This window comes from Polyodon spathula, chromosome 11, assembly GCF_017654505.1.
Source record: "Polyodon spathula isolate WHYD16114869_AA chromosome 11, ASM1765450v1, whole genome shotgun sequence".
Lineage (NCBI taxonomy): Eukaryota > Metazoa > Chordata > Actinopteri > Acipenseriformes > Polyodontidae > Polyodon > Polyodon spathula.
Window position 1 is genome coordinate 40,948,833 of NC_054544.1, and position 27,249 is coordinate 40,976,081.

General features: G+C 36.0%; 1 protein-coding gene across 1 annotated transcript in view; it reads right to left on the reverse strand.

Annotated features, from left to right (window-relative positions):
• Positions 1 to 10,921, reverse strand: part of LOC121322928 (heparan-sulfate 6-O-sulfotransferase 1) — a 143,257-nt gene extending 132,336 nt beyond the window's left edge. Inside the window, exon 1 of the mRNA XM_041263556.1 lies at positions 10,132 to 10,921. Coding sequence (XP_041119490.1) covers positions 10,132 to 10,649 — 518 coding nt within the window. The 5' untranslated portion in view covers positions 10,650 to 10,921. The remainder of the gene's footprint in view (positions 1 to 10,131) is intronic.
• Positions 10,922 to 27,249: the final 16,328 nt, after the last annotated feature.

Sequence of the window (27,249 nt, forward strand, 5' to 3'; positions counted from 1 at the left end):
AATAGCCCTATCAGTTTCCTAATTTTTAAAGTGACTCTCACGTTGAAAACAGATTAGAGAACAAATGCGGTCCATTTGAAATCCTTTAATCGCTTGCTTTTCCTATCATTATTTCAGCTATCAAAACAGATACTCTTATCTGCACCCTTTCCCCCACAACCTCCACTATTACGAAGCTCCACTTTGACCGCGGTGTTGATCAGTTATCAAAGAAATTAACAGAGGCAAACTTAATCTTTTCGAGGGTTATGATGCAACGGCACAATAAAAGGCTTAATGAACTGTTAAACTCTACAAAGACAGGCCAATTCAAAACAGCAAATTATCTAGCACTAAGCCTGCACAAGACACTTCCTTTAGTAAAGGGTTACATTCCTTAATTCTAAAAAGGTAAAGGTTTTTGAATGTCCACAGAAATTTCACATGAACGTTTTTTGTTTTGTGATGCTCAAAAACAATAATTGCTACCATTTCTAAATAGCAGACTTACATAAAGCGTTATAGCAGGGTTTTCAATCAGTGATCCTCATTTTGGACACAACCCTACAAGGAGAACTTAATGGAAGTAGACTGGTTACGTGTGGGAAGGCTCTCCAAGGAGACCCAGCAACAAAACCCATTGTGCCTGTTGGGGTAGAGACAAGCAACATCAAATACCATATAGGCCTATATAGTGAGTGTTTTCAGTCTCTGCTAGTATGGATTATTTCATGTTAACATTGGGGTTAAGCTCATATACAGTGCTACCCTGTTATAATGCAGTTGTCGGGGTCCATAATTAGGAGACTGCATTATTTGTGTTTCACCTTAAAATTAATATTGTCATTTTTGTTCCTGAAACGATTTACAATGCCCACAAGCCAAATTAATACTGTAGCGTACAGTGGAAAATGAAGGAAGGAGACACACACAATTTGCAGGCACTCGAATCCATGGTTTATTGGGATGATTATTCCTGGCTCCTGTTAGCCTGGGCCACACCAAAAACAACAGTCTTGCCCTCTCACAGCAGCACATTCACACAGCAGCTTGTCTCACTCGGCTCTGCCCGCGCTGATGTGGGCAGCTCCCTATATGCTTTCATATCCCTGCCTTCCTGTTGATGTTCATACAGAAACCAAGCGAATAAAGCAGAGTCTAAATCACTGTCTTTATTTTGTTTCCTAGAGCAGCACTTTTTGGGGTCAATCTTAAAGAAAATGATGGCCTGTTAATATTCTGGTTTACTGCATGGTAAAAAGGTTTGATCAAAGTCAAAGTGCTGCTTCAGATGATCTGGGAAGTGAGTCAGGGGGATGCACGAGTAGGTGCAGGTACAAAACTCCAAAATGCCTCACGCTTTCCAACAATGTAGATTCTGCAACATTTTGAAACTGCTGCTTGAGTTTCACCTTTTCTTACTCTGTCTACCGCATAGCGTTTCATTTCAACACAGAAAGATTTGTTTTTTTGCGGTCTGCCTTGCTTCTTACTGTATATCTGGAACGTTCACCCAACGTTTGCAAGTCAAATTCCATTATGGGGGAAAATGCAGTACATATTAAATATCAGTCAGTCACAATAACACAGCAAGGTTGGATAGTAAAATATGCCTTTATACACTGTAATGCCATAAATATTTGCAAGCCTTTTATGATGCATTTTTTGCACATGAAAAAATGTAACATTTTTGGCATGAATATCTTAGTGCTGTCCATAGAATGTAGTAATATACTACTACCAGTGCAACAGGTCACCAACATTTGTGGAGCAAAAGAGGTTTTATGAGTGTTATTCGCCAAATATTTTGGTTTACAGTATGTTGTTTAAATATAGCAGATACAGAATAAGTAAATAAAAAATAAATAACAGAAAATGTTTTTGAAGTTCATTCAGCCATTTTGTCTTGTTGTTTAAGAGTGGAGGTGGAGAGCGTTCGTGCCTTTGAAAAGGGGCAGGACAGTGATGTGAACCAATCAGATGGCAGCAGAGACAATTGCTCTGTGGTGCAAAAGTTAAATTTTTTCTCCTATGATGAGTTTTTAACCAATCACAGGCTAGAATTTCCAAGTACTGGCCTGTGATTGGTTAAAACCAGTAGAACTCAGTTTATCCACATTCTTGGGTGGACATAGGTCCACGGATGTGTGAAATCCACAGATAAAGGTGTCATTGCATGTGACTAAAATGCATGAATAAGATAGAAAAACTAGTAATGTAAACTAAATTAGCATTTACTGGAGATGTATGCAATACAATATATTAAAAATAAGAATGTTTTGAAATGAGTTTACTTTGGTAGTGTTACTCCTAGCAAAATAAAATGTGATACACCTCCAACCCCATTTCCCTAGCTTTTTCTAATAATCATAATAATAATAATAATAAAGATACAAATACATAAAACTACTACAAAGCTACAAGATCATAAGCCATTGTATGAAGGGAATAAGCTATTCAGCCCATCAGAGCCATAATTTTCCTATAAACTGTTGTGTGTCCAGCGGCAAGAAATATCACAAGGTATCAGCGCGATTTATTCCACACATTAATATTAAATAATGGTAGCTGTGTTGCTAGTTTCTGGGATTTATAAAATACAACTCTATTACTTGTTTATTTTTACTTTAAAACTAAATAAAACAAGCCTGCTGTGTAATTTTAACTTTTCTTACATTTCAACAAAATACACACCGGTACCAACAGCAGCGTGTTCACAATGAGCTAATTGGAGAATTTTCACAGTACAAGCAAACTGAAGCCCAGTTAATTATTATCAGACAACCTAGCACTAATCATAACCAGCTTTGAAAGATTTTCCATGCGTTTTGTTTTCTCCAGTCTGTGGAGAATGTTTTCCACCAACTTACCGCACTTCACAAACACTCCCTGTGGCAAACCTACATTCTTTTCAATGTACCAAAACACATAGCAATAAAATTCTAATATAAAACACATTCATTTCATGAAGGTGACAGTGAGCTAATCACAATGCAGTGTTGAAAGAGGCCAAAAACCTGTTCATTTAACAAGTAAGAAGCCTTCCAATTCTCGATCTAAGCTGGTTGCTCATACAACTCGGAAGTGGGAAATGTACTCATTGTTCATTCTCAAAATGATAAATCTGCTTTCTACTGGCAAACTAAATTAGCAGTCTGTCTTGCCCTGTTATGTCATTAAAGCAATTTTGCACAAAATGTAAATTTGCCTTTATAGTTCCATAGCTTGCAAACAGTCAATAACTCAATAAAAAGTTACCAAGCTCTGGCAATACTAGGGCTGCAACTAGCCATCAAGTACTAACATCAGATTAATCCAAGTTACTTTGTTTATTCAATAACCTGTAAATAATTCAAAACAAGGATCCCTGTTTGTACTTCTAATGCTCCGTGCAAATGTTGACGTTACTCCATCCATTCACAGAAAGTCAACAGTAGATGTTTTACACTGAACTGCAGTCCAGAGTTAAAAAAAAATAAAAATTCCTTTCCAACTCCAAGTATCTTGCCTTTTCTTATTAGTCGCTGCGTTGTTGCGCTTAACATTTAATACGTCTTTCTATTCATCATAATGTTAAATGACCTTTCTAATTTCGATGTTACCCAAGTTTGGATTACCTTTTTAACAACTTGATATATATTTTATTTCAGTTCACACAAATCTGTGTAATCTGTGTTAAAGTAAGCTTAACATTAGCTAAAAACAAGGCAATAAAATTGGTAACATTTTCAAACGTTGTATTACAAGCATTGCACAATTAATTAATTAGGTCCTTATGTTTAATATGCAAATAAAAACTGGTTTAAGACTGATATAACACGTGTTACTCGTCAGCATTAAAAAAAATAAGACGTGTTTGCTTCTACTAGTACCTAATGTATAAGGTTTTTTGTGTACTCGAATATGTAATATGCTATTCGAATAGTTTTTTTTATTTTTTTTATTTTCGTGTAATTGTGTATTTTGACTACACTGACCCATCCCTAATTAGGATTATTATAATTCAGTTTTAGCGTTGCTGTGACCATATGGTAACAGCTTGGTTGCGGGTTTGCTTTTGAAAAAAGTAGTGTCATTTGTACACATACATTTTCAAATCTTGAATACAGTATTTTCATTTTCTGACAAGCACACAAATGCGTGTATGTTAAATGGCTGAAGTAACATATATTTAAAGGCTTCATTTAGCCACTTTCTTTCAAGACGTGGGCTCTCTTTGGTTACCATATACAGTCAGAAGCATACTGAAAATAAAAACCATCATAAAAAATATATATAAATATATTGGGCCAGAAAAAATTGCATCCCGGCCAATAAAATCACAAGCTCAGTCACCCAAGGGGCCAGTTAAAAATTTAAACCTGGAGCCATGGAATGGGTAAAGGACCCCAGATACAGCCCTTGGCTGTACAACACTGACCATGGTATATTTACAACCTTTAAAAAATAAATAATAGGTTGATTGATTTGTAACTCTAAAGGAAATGCTTTGTGTAACTAACAATTTAACAATGTGAATAGAGTACATTACCAGTCAAGAAGTCTAATGCTGTTAAAAACTCATATGAGAGAATATTTCCATTTATTTTGACACTTCCTCCAATGATCAATTTTCAGTTTACTTGTATGAATTAAGATTTGTGTGTTGAAGCGTCAAAGTAAGGCAAATCAAACTTGTTAAATATCAAAGATGTGAGCGTTTGTTTGAAACACAGCCTGGAGGTTCACTGACTTCCAGTTTCCGAGTATGATTATCAGAAGGCCATGGCTGTTTTCTTCTCAAAGCCACGAAAAATAAGCTGCTCAGACGACACCTGCACTTTATGCAAAAAATAACAGCAAACTTACCCCCACCCCCAGCAGGCCTACTGTATGTGATTTTCTAGGAGAAACAATGTACATGTACGGTCAGCGGACAATGCTCAGCTTTCAAAATTAAAATTATTAGTGTTAGCATACATTTTGTGTGTTTCAAATATATTCTACCATAGCACTTTTCTTACACTGTTTTGTAAACTAGGTATTTAATACTTACTTTACTGAAGCACTACAACCAATTTAAAAAACACACTCAAATGAGTCATCTCAACTTTCCCCTTTCCTGCTGTAAAACACAAGGGGCTCGAGTTGAATTGCATTAGTCCTGAGCGGCTGACACACATGGGCGTCACCACCATTTCAATGGTGCCCAGGGACTTATCAGTGTACCTTGCCCTTTCACAATACAAGCCCTACTAGGTTCTCTTTGTGGTTGCGTGATGAGATAATTGAAGGGTTATAACGACGCTCAAGGCCATGGAGTCACATAAAGGAAACCGTGGAATGTGAAAGTGCTGGAGTTTGAAACCTATGAGAAAAAATTAATCTTAACAAGCAGCATATGATAGTGCAGTTTTATCTTAAATATTTGGTTATGTATTTGATGAAGTGAAAAAAAAACTTGAGGAAAGCTAGAGCACCAAAACACGCTACAGTATGACAGTGAGCTATTAAATAAGGTACTCTGCATTCTCAAGAGCTTTCTACGTGGTATATTCCAGTCAACTCTTACAAACAATCAACCACGAAATAGATTTCAGGTTGTTTGTGTCTGTTGTTCATCAAATCTGATAAAAAATAAAGCAATTATGAACAGAGTACATTGGCTGAATGCACTGGCTTACAATGTGGTTTTGTATAAACACAAACATGGTCAAAACAGCATGTACCAACCAAATAAAAAAAAAGTCTTTCTAAAATCACTTTACTGTATGAAACACCTGCCTGTTGAAGATTCGCAATAATGTTCCTTGTGCTTACACAATGATTCCCGTCACCAAATTTACATTTGAACAAAATAATTAAAACGTAGACTCACAAGCAGACTAAAAATGTGTCTCCTGTAAGGTTGCAAAACTAATGTACATTTTACTCAGCTCTTGTTGAAAAGCTATTATGGTTGCTATCTCTCAACCAGGCAGGTTGGACTTTGACAGCTATTAAATTGTCCAATAGTGGGTTCCGCGTAAATATTCTTACTGTATGCTGGGACTCTATGGAAAGGAGATTTTTGAAGATTTTACAATCTGCTATGACCAAACCCAGGGTGTATAATCACTGAAGAAGCTCTCAACTGTGAATGTATTGTGAAAGCCCCATTGATATAGGTGTAGAATATACACAACTACAGACATTGGTCCTAAAGAGTGCATTATTGTGCTGAAAATTAACGACAATTCAGGATATGAAAATATTTCAAATACAACGCTATAGATAAACTGCTGCATCCTGGTATCTTTGATTTACATCTCCTGAATGCTGCTAGACCATTGAACTGCAACACATTAAGTAAGCAACATTTAATATGCATTCTTGCCTTAAAATATCAAAATGAAAGTATAAATAAAATCAAAGAACCAAAACATTCAACAGAAGGAAATTGGGACCAGAGGTGACATTGCTACTACTGATAAAGGTAATAAAAGATGTAACAACATGTTAACAAATGATCTGATCACTTTTAAATGATGCAAGATCTCACAAATACACGTAATCTTCTAGTGAAACTGCAACTCATTCTTCCATAGTAAGAGGTTTATTGACATTTTACAGTGAAAGGCAAATCCTGTAGAACAATTGCCACAACCATCAATCTTTAACCCCTGCCTAGGTTTATATTAAAATACTAACAATTGTATATATCAAGATCGGATTTCAAAATCCCCAGAAATAACCCCTAGATGTTCATGTTCAGTATGTATGTGCATATCCATCTCTTGCACCATTTTAAGAAACCCTAGAGACTGCAAATACAATTGATTGAGGATAATGGTACATGCCACTATGCTGGGCTTCAAAATTAGTATTGGGATGGGCTAATACTGCTTGCATGCTTGTTAGTAAATATAACATGTCATCTCTCAGGCTGTGGAATGTGTGTTTTCACTCAAATCTTTATAAAATTATGTGATATGACATAATTCTGTACAAAACACTGAATCTACTTAATTAATAGTGTTGTCTTTTTGCAATATTATTTGTGCTAAATGATGTACAATAAATAAAAGACTATTTAAACTTCTGTTTTGACTCCCAGGCTTTATAGGAATTTGAAAGGGTTGTGTATAACTTCCTACTGCTGCAAACAAGTGTAAGACCATGCTTATTATCTTAAATTTCTAGGCCAAATTATGTTTTTTTTTTTTTTTCCCCAGTCTTAATTGAAAATGTAATTTCAGTTGACTTTAGTAACAAAGAAATGTGTTTCTTATCTCATAATATCATTACTGACAGGACAAGACTAGCATTCTATTACAATAAATGAGAATATCTTTGAGCTCATAGAAATGATCCATCAGTGCAATTATTACAATTGGTGCATAATACATAATGCAAACATTTGAAAGCAAACACTTGGTGCTTGTGAATTTAGAGCCTGTGAAAGCAATGGCACTGGCTCCAGGAGAGCTTGTCCTTGAAGCACTGTGATCGCACCTCAATCATGAACTGAAATACTGTAAATCAGTCCTGGGCTTCTCTCAAGCAGAGAGAAATTGGGCCAAATTCTGGTGGGCTGAGACTTATTTCACTGTGAATGAGTTAGATTTGAACACAAGCCTCCAGAGGCCAGTAAATTAGCACCTAAAAAGAGGTCTTTTAACCTTCATTTACCACACTGTTTCATGACATACGGACAGAAGAATGTTATGAATGGCAGTTTAGGGTATTCGCTACAGTATTATGAAACAAATGATTGCTACTGTATTCCTCAAGGGGATAGTCGTTTTTTACATTTCTACACTTTCGAGGGAATGGGCCACATTAGTGCCATTTGTTTGCTCTGTTACATGAAACCACCTTGGATCATGGATTTTCTTTAAAAGGCGTTTAAAAACGGTAGTTTTGGTCTGTATCAAATTTTACATGGTTTTACATATTCGACACGTCATGAGATCCAGACCATCAGGTCAAAAGAAGAAAAAAAAATGTATTGCTGAACTGTAGTCTGGGGTTGTTTATAATGTTTCTGGTCTGCTTTCAATTTGCCTTGTAATTGATGACAGCGCTCTGGTAGAATCTGTTCCAGTGATAACAGTATTCTTTCCATACAGCTGAATTAAAACAAAGCACAAGGCTAAGCTTGCTTGACCATTAGGACTCTAGCTACTGGACTGTTTCTCTGTAATAGTACAGAAATAATTCCAGCAGTAAAACATGACCCCCTTACAGCAATAAAGATGTTGACAACCTCTATACAATTAATAATGCAGGCCATAGTTACAGCATACAGTAGTACAAGTAGTGTAATTGTTCAGTGGAAAACACAGCTCCCTGTTTCAGGTATCTGACACTGTATGAGCTTTCCTGGTCAAAACAGAATGTGCACTTCAGCTGACACTTTGGGGGTTATGACTAATTCTAAACACCGAATTTCTGGGGGTAGCACTAATGGAACAGGTACCACACATCTCTCACCCTGGTTGATACTGCAGCTGGTATAAAAATGCTGAAGTTGACGGCAATATTTCCATATTGGTCATTAGAATTTTGTATGTGTTTTTCTTATATCTAAATTTTTTTTTCTTATATCTGTATATGAAATATTGCTGTGTTTAAATATTTTTTCTTAGCAATATGCCCTGTGGGGATAGAAGCAGGAGTCTTTTGTATTATTAGTAGTCCTAGTCGCACAGATAACTGCCAAATTAATAATATAATTATTGCTTAATTAATTATTTTATTCAAAACAATGTATTTTTACATGGAACCATGATGTTTCTAGTCTCAGTGTTGCCAAAATTACCCTGTAAATTATACAGCTGATATCGCATCTGTTCCAGCCAGCATTTCTTTTTGACAGCCAGTGTTACTGAACCGCAAACGTTTGCAGCTACATTTTTGGCGACTGCTCCTACATATAAGACATGTGCTTCCACAATATCCAGATCAAGAGTATTTTATTTCAAATTTACACTTTGTCCACAACCACAACCACGACCTCTCCTTGGATTTCAAGTGATTGAGTGATTTCGGTCGCTGGAATTTTCCACTTTCTCCCCTCACGCCGGTCGTCCAAGTTTTTACCCTGTTCTGCCATCAGCAGTTCTGACAAAGCAATGTATTTTTCGTCCGAATGCCAAATGCCCTTTTCAAACCGGCTAGCAACAATATTGATTATTTTCGTTATAATGTAAATAAATAGTCATTTGCATTATAAATGTGTTTAATTCCACCAAACATATTAAAAGGCAACCTATAGCTTAGATAAAATTGCAGCGCTCGACCAAATACCAACATATAAAATACATACTTCTAGATTAACCAACACAAGGCTACATATTAACAACACCGACACAACTGTAAAAAATAAACGCATATTTGGTATTTATTGCTAGTGGCGATTTTCACAATTTGGAATTCGCCTCCATGCGTCAAGGTATAACTATGAATTGCAAAATGCTATATGCAGTAGAAATTTGGTTACATGCCTGTGCCTGGCATATATTAGCCAGTAAAACGCTATAAATTGTACGACTACATCACCAATTAAAAGTGTGTGGCTAGATGCATAATCAATAGCACGGAATGCTTTTTTAAAATTTTTGTTAGGCAGTCAGTTATGCTTTTCTTTTAATTAAATGTGCGACTGCTTGGAAATTATGCAATATACAGTTGCATACTCGTACAGTAGCATTTTTTCAGTTTCCGTACCAAACAGAATGGATCAGAAAAGCACATGCACAACAGCAAGTGACACTTCAGACTTACTACTGCGTTGATATATATATATATATATATATATATATATATATATATATATAGATAGATAGATATATATAGATAGATAGATAGATAGATATAGATAGATAGAGCAGACGTCAGTCACCATTGTGAAAAGAGTGCACTGAAAAAAACGTCAAAGCGTTGCCAGTTTCACAACAAATTGTTTACACCAGTGCAAAACACATGTTAACGTAAGAGAAGCTTTAAAATACCGTACTGTGTGTTTGAACATGTTACAGTCGCACTCTGCAGAAGAATGTAAACTGTATGGAATGTTTAATACTTGGGTAATGCACCCTCATCTTACTGTCACGTTCGGTCCAAAAAGTTTATTTATTTATTTATTTATTTATTTATTTAGGGAAGACATGGGACACAATGACACCCTACCTTGGATTTTTCAATGTATTTTCTTTCTTGTTGAGCACTCCAGGTACACAGTTTGTGAGTTCGGTCCAATCGGCATGCAATCCACAGCTCCAGCCGGTAGAGAACCGGGAAAAAAGCCAGGTCTCTTTCCTGTTCGGCCGGTAACAGGTACACTTCTTCTGCCCAGGTCTGCAATCGCAAGGCACCTCCAATCTCACATTCTGCACCAGGTGCCTTCCAAAGGTGGTCCCTCCGGTTTTCTGGATGTGGAGAAAAACGATCACGTCTTCCCCCTTGATCTCGAAATCAACAGAGCGCTCCAGGTCCCTGATCGGAAAATAGTACTTCTTTACATAGTGTGGATCTGGGGTCGGGAAAATATCCAAGTCTTCTTGAATAAGGTACCGGTGCGGGGACCCGAAGTTCATCATCCCCGGTCCCACGTACTGGTACAAGATCAACATGAAACAGATGGATCCAAGCACGATCAAAACAAATTTGCTGGTCCTCTCAACCATGTTCCTTCCAATGCGCTTCATGTGTTAACATCTCCCAGTTAACTGTGGAGTGGGGAGTTTCTATCAAATGCTATGGCTCGGCTTCCCATACAAAAAAGAAAGGTCAGAGAATCGGGAATGTAAAGTTGTGGTCTAGATACATTGTATCCCTTCACAGCGTAGACACAGTCGAAACAGACCAACCCAGGATCCAGAGACAAAACTGATTCCCGAGAGTGAAACTGATCAATGCTTGACTGCTTCCCCCCCTTTCTTCTTAACTACTGTAAACTGCAGTGTTTAAAGTCCTTCCTCCAAACCACCTCATGATAATCTGAGCCCAGCATGCACAGCGACACCCACTTTTTCAACACAAAAAACAGCAGAAAAAAAAGATCCCAAAACATGTTTAATACGTTGGTTGGTATGTGCCACCCGCACCAAAAACTGTGACAGACGTCAATGCCTTCTTTCCATGTAGCTGTTGCCCAGGGTATTTAGAAAATGTGTTATCTGTCTTACCTGTAGGTTTATGCAAAAAAAACAACAACTAAGAAATCAACTTAAATTATATACAAGTTTAAGCTTACAAACTACATCAAAATAGAGCAATGTAAAAAAAAAAAGTATAGATTTATAAAACCCAGAACATCGTTAAGAAGAAAGACATAATAACAAGAGCACTTAAATAGTCTTATAGGTTCACGTACAAGGAAGAATAGTCTAAAGCAGAGTCAGCTTTACAACTTTTTTTTTTTTTTTAAAGAGATCCATGCATGCATGTCAATTGAATTCCATCTCTCAAACCAAGGGAAATAAATTATATAACTCTTAATATTCAAGACATTTCTCTGGATGGTTTTTGAAACGACATAATTGAGCCATTCCAACATCTTGTAGACTCCAATGTGTGGCCCGTCTTATTGCCTTTAACAAAGAAAGTGCTTATTCTTTAGGACAGCCTTTTACAAAAAACAAAGAGCAGTACATTGTAATAAGATACACTGGCTCAGCCCATCAGTAAGCAATAGAGCTGCAATTATTGGGCAAAATCCAGTGAAGTATATACGTTGGGAGGATGAAGTTTGCTTGAGTGTTTATATATGGCTTCACAGAAAGGTGATGCTTTCCAGTTACAGGTGCGGTCCTTGAATTAACTCTCAGAACAAAGCCTGCCCACTCCCATCCCCAACCCTCGCCCCCCTTTCTCAACTCCTCAGCATTTTAGCTAGCTGCTCGTGGAAAAAATGCACTGTAGCTGTATTTAACATTATTGCTGTATTTTATGACAAATCCGTCTCAGACAAATCCTTTACTTTCATTCTATTTAAGTATGTTAAAATTCTTAACTGCCCATGGCAGACCTGGGACAAATATATTTGTATTTAATATTTGATTTGTAACACCAGCTATTTCAAATAGTTGAAATGTTTATGTACTGTATACCCTCAAATAAATCAATTTTGATTTTAAATATTCAAATATTAATTGTACAAAGGCAAATATTATTAGAAAATATATATATATATAAAAAACGTCTACTAGTTTATCATAAACACTTTTTAAGTTTTTTACATTATTATATTAAATATATATATATATATATATATATATATATATATATATATATATATATATATATATATATATATATATATATATACACACACACACACACACACATACATACACCAAGTCTTGCAATTTTTGAAGAGGATTTCTAATGAGGAAGATGCTAAACATGTTCAATTCAATAACTTCAAAACAGGCCATTAAACCAGTAGCTAAAGATATTTTATTGTTTTCAAATATTTACCCACTGAAATAAAATATTCAAATATGAATTGCTCAAATTAAATCTAATTGAAATATAGCAGTTTCCAAAAGATAATTGAGGACAAGGCTTAACTTACAATGCAAGATAATAAGTAGGCTGCTGTTTGTTACAGTTGCATATTTATGAAAAGTTTAAAGTATTTCAGTGTATTTCAACTATTTACTCCTATTTAAATATTTATGAATAACTATATTTATCCCAGATCTGGTCTGTGAAACATAGAATCAATGGTGTAGGAAGCCAATTGTGTGGTATGTGCAAGCTGCAATGTTAGATTAGTGGGGCAGGGGGCAGCATTGTGGAAAACAGCAGAGACATACTTACAACTTGTTTGGCAAAACCCAATTGTGTGCTTGTTCTCTTAAATGGGAAGGAAGATTGCTATTTTTTCTTTTTTGCGAACAATTTTTACACTGTGAAATGTGTATATATATATATATATATATATATATATATATATATATATATATATATATATATATATATATATATATATATATATATATATATAAATTGAAACGCTAGTACTGCAAGTTGTATACTTATTTTTAATTTGTTATTAGGAGTCACATGGCACCTGGGAGCCTGTACAAGTGGCTGGATAAGCGTATCCAGTGTAAACTGATTAAATGAACTGAGGGCAGATAAAGCCAGTGGGCTGAACTGATGCTGTGGCACATCTCTCTTCCACTCTTGAATTTACATTTACTAATATGAATCACTAATGCTATTGTATGCTTTGGTCTTCATTTTTTTGTATTGTATAACCAATGTCTGGAGTGTTTTATGGTTAGGGGTGGCTCCCTGCAAACCCCCCTTGCTAATAACCCTACTAATAAATTATCTGAAAGCTAGGTGCATTTTTAAAAGTTTTATTTTATGTATTGTCTATTCATTTATAAATATTCCAGTCTCAATCAAAACTTGGCTCTACAACCTGTAACAATTGGTATTTATTTTTCCTTTCATAATCATTTCACTGCATCGACAAAGTGACATATATGAATGTTCAAGCTGGCATAGCCCTCTTTCATTAAGATAAATGACAGCCTTATCTTCTGCTGCTGAGGAACCTGCTCTTGGTTGTCAGATCCAAAGCTGGTCCCCTGTTGAAGCATTCTATTTATAAGGTTTTTATGCCACTTCATGCCTCGACTTCATCTAACATTTAGACATATTTATTTAAGGTGTGTTATCTCACGTTATTCCATGTGCTATTAAACAGCTCCCTTCATGCCTTCACCCCAAAACACTTCACAAGATTGTTTATTACCCTTACAAGGTTTACAATTGTAGTCTGTAGTTTAAAATATAAATTCCCCTTGGTTGACTTGTTTTTTTATATTTTCTGGCTAAACTGTAGTACAAGCTTTCCCAGCATTTCTTGCATGTTTCATGTTGTTAAATATTCAAATGTTGGCTTGTTGCAGGTTTTGTTTGTCTCTTTGTATCATGGATTCAGTGTTTTCTCATTTGCATCCATTGGAATTTTCTGCTACTGTATGAATCACTTTTAGAATGAGTACTTATATTGCGGCTGGAGTATGAACAATCTAAATAAACTTGTGCCCCACAGCCCTTAACTGAAAACCTGCAAATATGGTATTGAATTGAAATTGGAACTCACAGCTGAGTGGAACCAAATCTAAGGGTTATATTCTTAATAAGATATTTGGAAGAGTGTTTGGTGGCTGTAGCTTGATCCTACTCAATATAATATTTTCATTTGGGCTCATCCAGTTGATATTTCCAGCAATGGCCAGACAGTTATTGAGGGAGACAAGCGGTCATTAACATCAGCAGCAGAGCGAGACCCCAGAATGAGTTAATAACTCACTAACATAGACAAAGTAGAGTAAACCCCCGCAACAAGAAACACAGAACTTTAGAGACTAATACATGGGGTAGTGTGATAAATGAGAATGTAATACGCACGGTGGGCATTGAATCCTCATATCACATACTACCCCATGCATGTAACGTTGGTGTAATACATTACAGATTAACTATGAGGCAAATATGTAATTTGCATTGCAATAAACATGGGAGTGAATAAATATCATTTTTCTTTTTTTTTATTATTCAGTCAGATATCATACCAGCTGTTTAATATTATTACATTCCAAAATTACATGAAGTGAAGATTCAGAGCCATGCCTTATATTTACTGCAAATTGAGGAAATAATTGTGGAAGAAAGTAAAATAATCCACTTAGCATAATGATAACGTTTGAGAAGTAAACAGTGTAGACTGAAATAAAATGTTAATCTGTTCCATATTGTTGATCTTTTCATATAATTTGAATTTAAAATATATTCCCCCAGTTTCCTTAACATCAGTACATGTATTATTTTGAGAGATTTTGTTATTAAGTTATATAAAGCAACATTTCTCTTTTCCCGGATGACAGATTTTCAATAACTGGTTTCCACATCATTAAAATATTAAATTATTTGTGCTTATCCAAATGTGAGAAGCATTTCAATATATTCTGCTGGGAAGATGAATTTCAGTCAATGTACAGGCTACGTTTTATGAATAGAAAGTCTCCTAGAAGAATGTTTTCCATAAAAATAACATTTAGAACATATTAAAGATGGTAAATCTTACCTAAAGATGCAACAACATTTCACATGAAGCATGTATTTTATTTTTAAAACCAATAGCCTTTTTATGAGGAATTTATTTTAGTTTGCATCTTTATTTCTGATTCCTGATTGCTTGAATTATGTAACTCATGAGACCTACAATTGCTTGAAAAGATGCTCAGGAAATCTACCTCCCAGCTGCCATTGGAACTTACAATAGGTGTGATTTCTTTTTATGGAAGTGTTTGTCTACTTGAATACTTCAGATTCTTACTGTGTATCTCACTACACGTTTATATAAAAGGTTAATTAGTCTAGCTCTCCCTCAAATAGACAGTATATTCTAAGAATTTGTGTTTCAGAGAAGGTATTAAAAGGAACCCAATAAGCCATGTTTGTGGCACTTGTTTTTATGTGTCTCCTTGAGGATGGCAGTGTGTATTTACACTGTATGTAAAATTAAGCCACATTGATTTGTATACACCTGGATTACAAGGGAGCCCCCATCTTTTTTTAAGGAGTAAAAGCATATATGTAACTATACTTATGGCTATGACAGAACTGTGAATGGTATTGTGCTATTCGTGAATGTCTTATTATCTTCATGCTGTTGTGGTTGCATGTTATATATTTGTTATAAGTCAAAATCTGCTATTTTGGAAAGAACGGAAGCCATTCTTTCTTATGAGGGTTTGTTGGGTTGGTATGCAAGAAAACTGGGATTCTGTAATTAAAAAATGAAAATGCAGACCTCCATTTAACTACTTACTAACAGTGATATACTTGTTATTAAAGTATTATTATCTGTTTATATTGGGCAATTATCTTTAACAAAACTGCATTTCAAATCATCACTTCCAAATACAGTAGATGCCAGTTATTACCAACACTGATAAACTGGCTACGAAGCAGCATGCAAAAATGAATTGGATTTACAGTGGGAGGCAATACATTGTAAAAAGCAGAAAAATGTTGGACTTTTTTTTTTTTTTTTTTTTAATTGTGTTCTTTAGAATTGATTGCAAGTATAACACATTTTTTATGTTTGCTTTACTCATTGTAAGAACAATTCTTGTACATTGTTGTGTAGTACTATTTAAGCCTACTCCCTTTTTTGTGTTTTACACACGCGTGAAGTAAACAGTTCTATGTTTGGGAATTTTGTGTTTCTCATGTTAATTTTATAACATTGTAACATTTAAAACATGTATTTCAGTGCCATATTTATACTATTGCAGTATATATTGTTCAATATAAATACATTTGAAAACGGGGGCTTTTCGCTTATTGGCAGCTTTCGGTTAAAGACAACTTTTTGCTGAGAGGTTGTTAATAAGTGGTATCTGCTGTAGTTAAGAACTTGTAGATGCCTTCTGTTAACTGGATGTCATAGAAATTTCAAGCAATGTACCCAAGCAATATTCCATATACAGGAATACGTGAAATACTCCAGACTCTCCATCTTTCACCTAATTGGCATGTTTGTTAACTTTGGGCCTCTGGTATAAAGCATGTGGGAATAGGCACACATCATAAATAACAAGCAAGGAAATGGTAATTATCAAAAAGCAGTTTCATGCTAAATAATATTTTCCAAAGGCGAATATTTTCTTTGGATCAGAGAAGAAAAATAGAAGTATACATTAACTGCATTTTTGTCTGGAAGCCTTCCGATTACGTTATAATGTAGTGGAAATAGTATTTATTGATTTAGCAATAGCTGCTAGTTAGACTCCTGAAATGACTGAGGACCCTCTAATGTAAAGACATAAAACCAGTTAAAAACAGTGAGAGATTCTGAGAATTACTTTCATCAAGACCTCTCCAGTCAGTCATTCTGTCCTTGGGTTTGAATGACTGAAAGATACACTTCAAAATGAGATCTGGAAAAAAATGTAATGTGTTTTACACAAGAACGATCACTTTTTTATCTTTCTTATGTTGCTTATAATGCCAACGATGCACAGTTTCATTGAGACACAGTTCAGTAGGCTAGTAGCTACCATTAGAACGCACAGGTTGGCATCATGGCTACTTGGATTTGAGCCACAAGTCACAAGATTATGTATCAAGCATCTTATGTATTCTATTGCAGCTGTAGGATTTTTATTTTATTTTCAGCAAGGAATGCCATTGGACTATTTTTTATTTTGTTTTTGGAAATACAAATATGTAGGAGATGTTTAAGTATTAATACATTTAATAAGCTCAGGCAACACAATTTTAATTTATAATACAAACTTGTATTAAATCATAATCATTATTGTCTATAAACAAACACATGACAGGTGCTTGAAAGTGGTGTTAAAAATGCATTTCGGACTCAAAAGCATAAAAAAACCCAAAAAACGATTTTTGGTTTGACTTTTGTTTGCAACAATTAAGCACAGTTTGCTTTTTAATTGGAACCATACATGTTTTATCAAGCCTTTATAATCAATCCATTTTTGGACATATCAGGATCAGAGCATAACCAAAACAACATTTAAAGGGGCTCCCGAGTGGCGCATCCAGCAAAGGCACGCCATGTGGAGTGAAGGATGTGCCCTATAGACTGGAGTTCTTCCACTGCTGACCGTGAACAAGTGTTCCCAGGGGGCAGCATACAATTGGCAGAGTGCCGCCCGGGTGCAGAGGGTTGGAGGACGCGTGTGTCCGTCTTCGTCTCTCCTGAGTCACCGGGGGGGTGACAGCGGTGGGCAGGGTTGAAATAAAAATTGGGGTGAAAATGAGAAAAAATAATTGGCTATTCCAAATTAAAAAAAAAAAAAAAAAACATAAATGTAACACTCAAGAGTTGTATCTGTTCCTATTAACACTAATTGTATAATAATTAAGGCAGGGCCATCCAATGGATGGTGTTGAGGCATGTATCAACAACAACACAAATGTACATTTCTATAGCGCCTTCCATTACAAGGGTCCCAATGTGCTTGACACATAAACACACAAACGAACAATGAAATCATTACATTAAAAACAGTCTAATACAGAATTTGGTAAAACAGAAATTAAAAAAGAGATTTAAAAAATGTGGTTTTAATTGTAAAAATAGTTTGTAGAGATAGAAAAGCTATTGTCTAAAAATATGTTTTCAAATATGACTTAAAAACAATAAGTCCCGGCTTCCTTGACAGAAGAAGGCAGAGCATTCCAGAATTTAGGAGTTTTACGTGGCTCATTAAGCTCCATGTTCAAAGGGGAAGGCTGGACATTTGTTTTCTAGTATCAGCAAAAACAACTGCCATGTAAGTGTTTAGACATGTCAGAGTACATGTTTAATAAGCACATCATCCTGAAGCGGTGTGTAGTCCAGTTTTATGGCTCCCTTGAGAAAGATATGTACAACATATCGAAACGTTGGGCAGCTATAATAATAAATCTATATATATATATATATAATATATACCGGGACTATATGTCTCTTTTCAAAAAGGCTGAACAGTTAAACATTAGGAGATTTTAACGCAACCATAAAACTGGAAATTGGAAAAAAAAATGCCTTTCAGAAAGCAGTGTTAATAAAGTAAGAATGAAAACATGACAAATATCAACCTAGCTCTGTTAATCAGATGCAATAAACTAAACAAAAGGAAAAGGGACTTTTTAATAGAAATGTATTGAAAATACTGCAGGACCCAGGTGGTTAAGGTTTCCCGGGAATGCGATAATTTCAATATTACCACACAGTCTGGATTAGCCTGGGTTATTCAGCTTTTTAAATGTTTATTTAAAAATAGCGATTTTAAACTTAAGGACTACATTGCATGTTATACCTTACTTATACTTCAGTTATTCTTCCAAACAAACTGGGAATGCAAGTCCATGCTAAGTCATTGTTTTGCTTTTTAATATAGAATACAAAATACCTATCATGCTTGAAGACAAGATGCAATAATGTACAATCCACTGGACTCGCTATCATTAAACCTCTGCTGTTTACAAATGCACTTATGGCAACATGAAAAAGCTGTAGGCAATATTTAGGAAACCACTGATATAATAATTATCCACATAGTTGAGCCTCAAAACAGATGGAAGATGCTAGGAGGTATGCACATGTTCGGAAACTGAAGTTCATTGTGACTGACAAATATGAGTTTTGCTGAACTACTAACACAGTTATGCTAGAAAACTTCACAGTTTTAAATCTGGCAGGTACAAATTCCCCCACGCTGCCTGTCTTCCAGTATTTCATTGTTTGTAACATAAAAAGCAATGGAGATTCTCCAACCATTTCCATATTAAACCGAAGCATGTTTTTTGTTTTTTTGGGGTTTTTTTTCTGTCAAAATAACTGCAGCGACTACTCATGTAAATGGTAAATACTCTATTTTTTTCATGCAACAAGAGTTTGATTATGAGCTTATAGAGCAATAATGGAAACGTACAAATGAACCTGTGCTCTTCTGCCATAGCAGAGGTCCGTCAATCAACTTGAAGACTGGGGCTCGATCTCCATTTGCTCCCTTTACATTGTGTTACTGTTCAAGTGATTGTAATTTACAAAATAATGACCTGTTCTACACTACCATTAACGAAATAGGTCACAACTGTGCAGTTTTGAAAGAAACACAATATAGCACACATTTCATTTTAAACTATGACGGGCCATGTTTTTAAAGAATTTATTCCAGTCTTTAATTAAATCCTGTTTTGTGAAAGGAAGAAAACACCTAGGGCCCGATCTTCGCGCAATCCCCTCTTTAAATTTGTGCCTCGCAAAATAAATAGTGCTTTGGCACAAAATGAGAGATATTCCAAAATGGCACAAAGCAGTTGTGAGACACTGGAATATAGCAGTTTTTTGAGCAATTCTCAAATCTGTTTGTGCCTCGCAAAACCGTATGCACATTCACTACCAATATAGCAACTGCACACAACAGCCAAGCAAGAATGCAGAATGATGGACAGTCACCATTAGTAATGGCATTACCCCAACAAGCTGCTATCATTGGTGTCGCCACAGCATGTACCGATATGACAGCAGACGAGACCACACAATATATCCTGCACATATACATACAGGATCATTCAAATACACAATTGGCTCCATAGCTAGGTGCCGAGCTTTCAAATTAATGTACTGATAACGCCACTGTTTTAGTGAATACGGACAGTATTGTATCACAAAGAAATACTATATTGGTTTCTTTAAAGGCCAGCTGATCCAACATAGCTGTATGTTTTTGAAGTAAAATAAAAAAAAAAGTCTTTGGATACTGTCTGTTTTTTTTATTTCTGATTTTTTTTTTTTTTTTTTATACAAATCGTGCCGTGACAAAGTCTACTGTGGTAGCACACTCTTTGATTTGTAAATGGAGGTGTGATTTGGACTGTGATTTGTAAACGAGTTCATTCACCTGTAATACATCAATCAAGCATTTTATATACACAATACACAGAAATGCGTTATTCATTCTACTCACCCATTTGAACATCATGATTAAGCCCAGCTTGTAAGGCTTTGAGTGTCATCAGAATGGATTTTTTTTCATTATGACATTTTTTTTTTTAAGAATAATAATTAATTCTAAATACGCTCCTAAAATGTTAATTGTAGTCTACTATGATTTCCCAATAAATGAACAGACTCTGTACAATTAATAGCATTGACGTTTAGCACACTGGACAGCTGTATAAAAATGTTCAGAAATTACAGTTAACAGAACTGTTTGTCCCGCTTCATCTAACTTATGATTGGACTGCTGGCGAGAAAATACAGGTCGTTGATTGGTTGATCATATCACCGGTCTGGCATTAGGAAAACGTTAGCATGCCTTTCACAACTGATTGGCTCTCCGAAATGGAGCTGCCCACTCCTATACCCATAATGCGCAGCAACCTATGGAATAGCCAAATAAAGCAATGGGCCACAACATCTTATTGGTGTATGATGTATTTATACAATTAATTTACAGATGTGTGGTAACTCACAGCAAGGATAGCAGGCAGGACCCCTCCCCCTTAATCCTTCTCTCAATCTTCATTTCTATTCTTTGATGGTACACATTGGATGCCGATATGCCTGTGGAGCAGTGAAGAACACATATAACTGTATATGTAAACACACTACCACTGTCCATCATATCAATACAGTGATAAAACACATAACTGATCCACCCATGTGTGTGGATGGGGGGGGGGTTGGGGTTTTGTACTATTGTACATTTGTTCTATTATACCCAACTCCAGAGTGAACTGTTACTCCAACACTATTTGAACCAGCGTAAAACAGCATCGCAATTATCATGCAGATATTGGTATATTCAGATGAACTAGGGCTTTCGCCCAATTCAAATCTGATTGCGCTATGTGCATATTGAATATCCTCCTAGAATACATTTGCATCACATATTTCTAATTACCGATGCATTACCATATGCTAATAGGACCATATTAAAGGAACAGATGGAAGGCAGTGTGCTGGACCGAGGTGAGTGCATGTTTCCACACTCGTCTGTTGGGCATAGGAATACGCTATAAACGTCACTATGATATGAACATGTTATATATGTTATTATGGAAACAAAAAAGAGGCTTATTGCTTGTATGTTTTTCCTGCACATTGACTATGGTGATGCAGTATATAGGTTTGGATCGCCATTAACTGTAGGTAAACTGAACTCGCTGTATCATGCAGCATTGCGGTACAATACAAATACAAGATTTAATACTCATCATTGTATATTATACGATTTGGTAAGCTGGACTTCTTTGGCTTTACGCAGGTTGAAGCACTGGTATATTCTGGTATATAAGGCTATTCAATATAAATTATATGAATATACTTATTTAAATGAATACCTTATAGCTTCCCATAGTAACCATAGCCTTAGAACAGATTTTTGCATTTTAAAATCCCAAATATGTGTACTGAGGCTGGTAAAGGCTCATTTGCTTATTATGCCCCATGGTCCTGGAATGAGTTCCAGTCCAGACTAAAGCTGCAGACCAAGATATCTTTATTGCAATTTAAGAGTAAACTGCATGATTTCGTGACAGAGTTGTAATTGTCCTTAATAGTTGACTACTTTTGTGTATTTTGATTATTATTTAAAATATGATTTGCCTGTGTCTTAATTGTATTTTATTGTGTATTTGTCAGTCTATTGAACCTACCACATGCGGCAGGTGCTCAACCTCATATGAACCCTACATCATCTCCTCCGTTTGCTCTGGTACTGGGGAATTTAATATGTTCCTCAGCACGTCGCAGCAACGCGGGTATGAACCTGTTGAGGTGGCGGGACACGGCTGACTGGGTGATCCCCACTGTATCACCTGCTACCTTCTGGAAGTTCCCAGTAGCCAGGATACACATACAGACAGACACTACCAATTGCTCAGACAAGGCATGACTGTGCAGGTTTGTTCTGGCCAGGTCAACATGCAGCATATGACATAGATGAGTCAGCATGTCTCGGTTGAGACGATACCTGTACACGACTTGCTCATTGCTGAGCTCCTCATATGTGTGCCGAGGCCGGTACACCCTTTCAGCATCTTCGCCTATGTTGGGGTTGCTGTTGCTGGGTGTGCCTTGCATCATTCACATCCAAATGTCGACGGACACACTGCATGCTACCCACGTTTCCCATTGTTGCCTGTTTGTAGTCAGTGCTGGAATGGTAGTGTGTGCGGAGTTAACGCAGACCTTTTACAATCCTTATTCTGCACATCACAAACCTGTTTTTGTGCTTGGCACATACCTTCAAATATACCTGGATCACGCATATTGTCAGCCACTCCCCCCATATTGAGCGATGCCTGCATTTTATTTCTGCACAAGGCAGAATGGATTGTGACGCGCAAAAGGACGTTTCAAATATGGCAACTTGGCACAATTTCGGTACCACGGCCATTTGCGACGCGCATACCCTTCTGCGCGGTGCGCAAACCCTTCTGCGCGGTGCGCAAACCTTTTGAAGATCGGGCCCCTAGAGTTTAAAAATATAATAAGTATAAAATATCTAAGTAAAGTTACTGAAAGTTTACTGAAAGACTCTTAAGTGCTCTCGAAGTTTGTGCTGTATTTGCTATTTTTTTTCTGGAAAATAGGAATGAATTAAAGACTAGAGTAAAGGCTTGAAAGTATGGCCCTTTGTCTGATATTAGTTTAGTTTAAAGGGAGCTTTCAGTTTCTGTGCTTTATTCTGTTTGCACATATATTTCCAGTCGTTCATTTTACCTGAGCTTCTGGGTCAAAGCATGTTATTTACATGTCAGAGTTGGTTGGTTGATGACAGGAAAGAAGCCACTGAAGGGATGTAGACAATTTCACTTCATATGCAGGGGGACAAGTCGAAGGTTACACACTGGTGTAAATACTTGGAGGAAGGACATGATTCTGGATGCTTTCCATTCTCCTTGTCCACCCAATTTTAGCATTTGTTAACTTACCTCCTTCCAGAACACTTGTAAATGATCCTTTATGTAAACTACAGTCTGCAGAGTATTAATTAACCACCTGCTCTGAGTAAAAAGGAATGTGAATAGGATAATTAGCATTTGAAAAAGGAAGTCTAATTAGCACTAAATTTAGAATGTATTTTAAATCTTGTCACATGCAAAATATAGTGTGAGTGAAAATCAAGGGGTGATCAATACAACTTTGTTTCTACAAAAATATTATTATTGGCAAAGTAACACACACGTGGAATATGTTCTTGCACCAGTGATGACAAGCACACACTTCATATTTGATGTTTTTGAGCCTATGCTCTAGCAGGGCAGTTTTGTTAGCGCTCAAATCTCTCTCTTTTTTTTTACTATTGTTTTTAAATTGCAACATTTACAGTTGCAGTTAAACCTACTGATAATGCTGATTCAAAGGCTCATCAAATAGAAGTGAACAGTATACAGGGGATTTAACATGGAAAATATAACGAGTGATTCCTAAGCAATCATACTGGCTGACAAGACTTTTCCAGGTCTTTCCCTGCTTCATCGTGCTTCCACCACAATTCTTTCTTGCAATGCCTCTTCACGTTCTGGACAATGACATCGCAAACTGAAATCGAAGAATTGTCATGTGCCAATGGCAGAGCTCAATTAAACTGGTTCTGTATAAAAATCTATTATTATTATTATTATTATTATTATTATTTATTATTATTATTATTATTATTATGAGAACATAATTTTACTATAAATTTCAGATTTTCAGTTTTAATGTACAGTACAGTAGTTTTGTTTCTACTCTTTGAAAATAAATACACATAATTGCAAAAGTTATGTAACTCATTGTGGCAGAGCAGAGCTCTGCCCTATATAGATTGGCGGGGATGGGGTTAAATTCCCCTACCTGCCTGGGTTGTGTGTTTGGTGAGTGGAGAAAGGGATTGGAGATGGAGGTAAAGAGAATAAGAATAATAATCGTTAAAAGAAGCTCACCGTGTTTTGTCTGTTTGGTCCGTTTTGTTTGTCTGTTTATTTTGGCTACCAGTGCCGTGTCCTGTGTTTTTCGTTTAATACAACCGTTTATTTTCTGTCTGTTCCGTTCACCCATTAAATGCTGAGCGAAGCCATTCGTTCAGCTCAATCAAACTCCACCTCTCTATTTATTTTCCTGTTTCTGGTCTGACGCCACCCATTCCGGCCGTCTTTGTGACACGTGGTGTCAGAACCGGGACAACAGCGCCTCCAAGCGTCAGATCAGAGCAGGAACCGCAACCAAAAAAAACAAATAGCAAGCACAACCATCCGCTTGCTTCCTCAGCTCCCTCCTCTCCCTAATGGGAAGCTGAGGCCTCCTTTTATGTCATGTGGCTGGGTGCTGATTGATCGTTAATTACTCCAATCAACCCCAGCCACCTGAACACAATAAACCCAGGCAGGTAGGGGAATTTAACCCCATCCCTGCCAATCTATATAGGGCAGAGCTCTGCTCTGCCACATCCATTAATAAACTTTAAGAAAAAGAAGTTTGACATGTCTCTAATTTTCACTGCCAATTGATATACAATGTAAACCCAAGCCTTTATACAGTTTTAATATTTGTTTATGTATTTGTTCGTAACAAATAAAATAAAACAAAATTGTACATTCATGTTGAAATTATACATCAGGTTGTATTGCCTGTATATGTATATGTATCATAACTCCTTGAAGGAATAACATCATTATCGTGTTTTATTATTATTATCATCTATTGAATCCAACATTTCAACAAATAAGACAAGGAACAGAACTTTATTTGCATTTGTAGTTTGGATAAAACTTTTACAGTTTTTAGTCATCAAGCTTTAATAAAGCAGCAATTAACAGCAAATTGTGTTAAATTGAAACAGATTTTCAGGAAATGTTTGTCCATACAGTACCTGTTTGTCACCTCTTTTATTTATTAGGCAAAGCCGTGGTGGTAGAGGCTGTTAGTCTTGTGTTTTTTTTTTTTTTTTTTTTTTTCTGATTCATAAATTGGGTTTACTGTCATGATAGTTCCATTATCTTGACGAGGGCTGTACAATAGCCCCTTTTTCTCATTTGCATACATTAAATAGATCCATAAAACAATTTGATGACCTTAAATGGCTTTTACTGGCATGCAAAACACCACGTACTCAACTGCTGAAAGTATAAGCTTCTCAACGGGAAAAGGTTGAAGTTGTTTTATTCTATTTTCATTTGCTGGATTTCTGCCATGGTCAGTTTCCATTTATCAATTTGAATATAATGTCTGTGTTTTGTGATGTCAACGATATATTATAGTTGTTCAACAACATAGCAAGTTGCAATTGTAATTAAAATGTGTTCTTGCCTGTAATACCCATTTGCATTGTTCTGCCAGCTGTGCTGCAAGTCTCTAGCACATTATCCCCCTGAGAACTTAAATAGGATATGATGTGATGTTTTATTATGTTGACCAATAAAAAAAAAAAAAAAAGTGTTTCTGCAAGGAAGAAAAAATAACTTTTATTACTACATTGTGAGAAGTTTATTACAGAAAATATTCACTATATGGTCCACAGTGATATAACACCCTGCTTCTAGATGTTTGCACAGCCACAGCACACACTATCCCACCACCAGTTACAATGCAGTCCTTCATACAAAGCAACAACAAATATACATAAGAATTGAAGCAATCATTATAATCATTAAAATTATTTACCATAAAAACAAGTATATAAGCTTCAATGATGTATAATTCGTCCCCCTTTCTGAAACGTTTTTACAGTACTTTGCCTGTAGTCACAGTTGGTTTCCATGTGCCAAATGAACCACATTAAACCCTGAAGAGACTAAAATAAGATTGCATCCCCCTGCTAATAAAGTATGAGGAGCCATCTCGTCCACTAATGGAAAGGCTCTCAGCAAGTTGTGTCTGAATTATAAATCAATTATAAAGCTAGGAAGTGTTATTAAGTGAAGCATGATTGCAAGCAATTAAAATAGCTGTGATGTTGGGACTAGGTACTAATTCCAAAAGGAACAATCAGTGTCTTCTTAAAGGAAGAATAAGTGCCAAACACATTGATTTGCAAAGCCCTAGGGAAAAGGACATATATGCTGTAAATTGCTAGTTAAAAGGTTACTCTAAAGGGGTGTACAAACAGTGTAGCACCTGTGAGCAATCTTTCAGCATCCTTTAAAGATGAAAAACATTATTTTAAGTGTGTTTACGTATTTTGACCAGGGTTCAGAATCTGCTCTTCAGTTCTAGTTGGCATCCATATACATGTAACACAGGCTGTCAGTGTTATCATAGTCATACACGGCCACACCATCTCTTGAACACTGAGGTCCAAATTTATTTAAAGGGGAAAAAACGACCACACAAAGCCACATGTTCAGTACGGCTGCACTCAGAGTCAAAATAACGACCTATTTTATAAGGCTAATTAGGTAAAGCAGGCGATTCCGCAACCAACCAATTTAAATATCCCTAAGAGAATTACACACCTCTCACAATAAATAACGGGTTTGGGTCAACCCTGCATGTGTAGGCTACACATTCCAAAAGAAAATGAATGGCACACAAAGACCTGAGCCTGGTAATAGCCATGGTGATGAGGATGTTCAGAAGCGAAATCTGAAATAAACCAATATGAAATTGGAGATTTTGGTACAAGCAGTAGTTGTAACATATGAAGATGTGTTACAAGCTCAATATACATCACCAGGACAAAGGAATTAAATATGGTAGATTGCTTATACATTACGACGTGTCATCCAGTTACTGTGCTTCACATATTAGTTCAACTTCTTATTGCG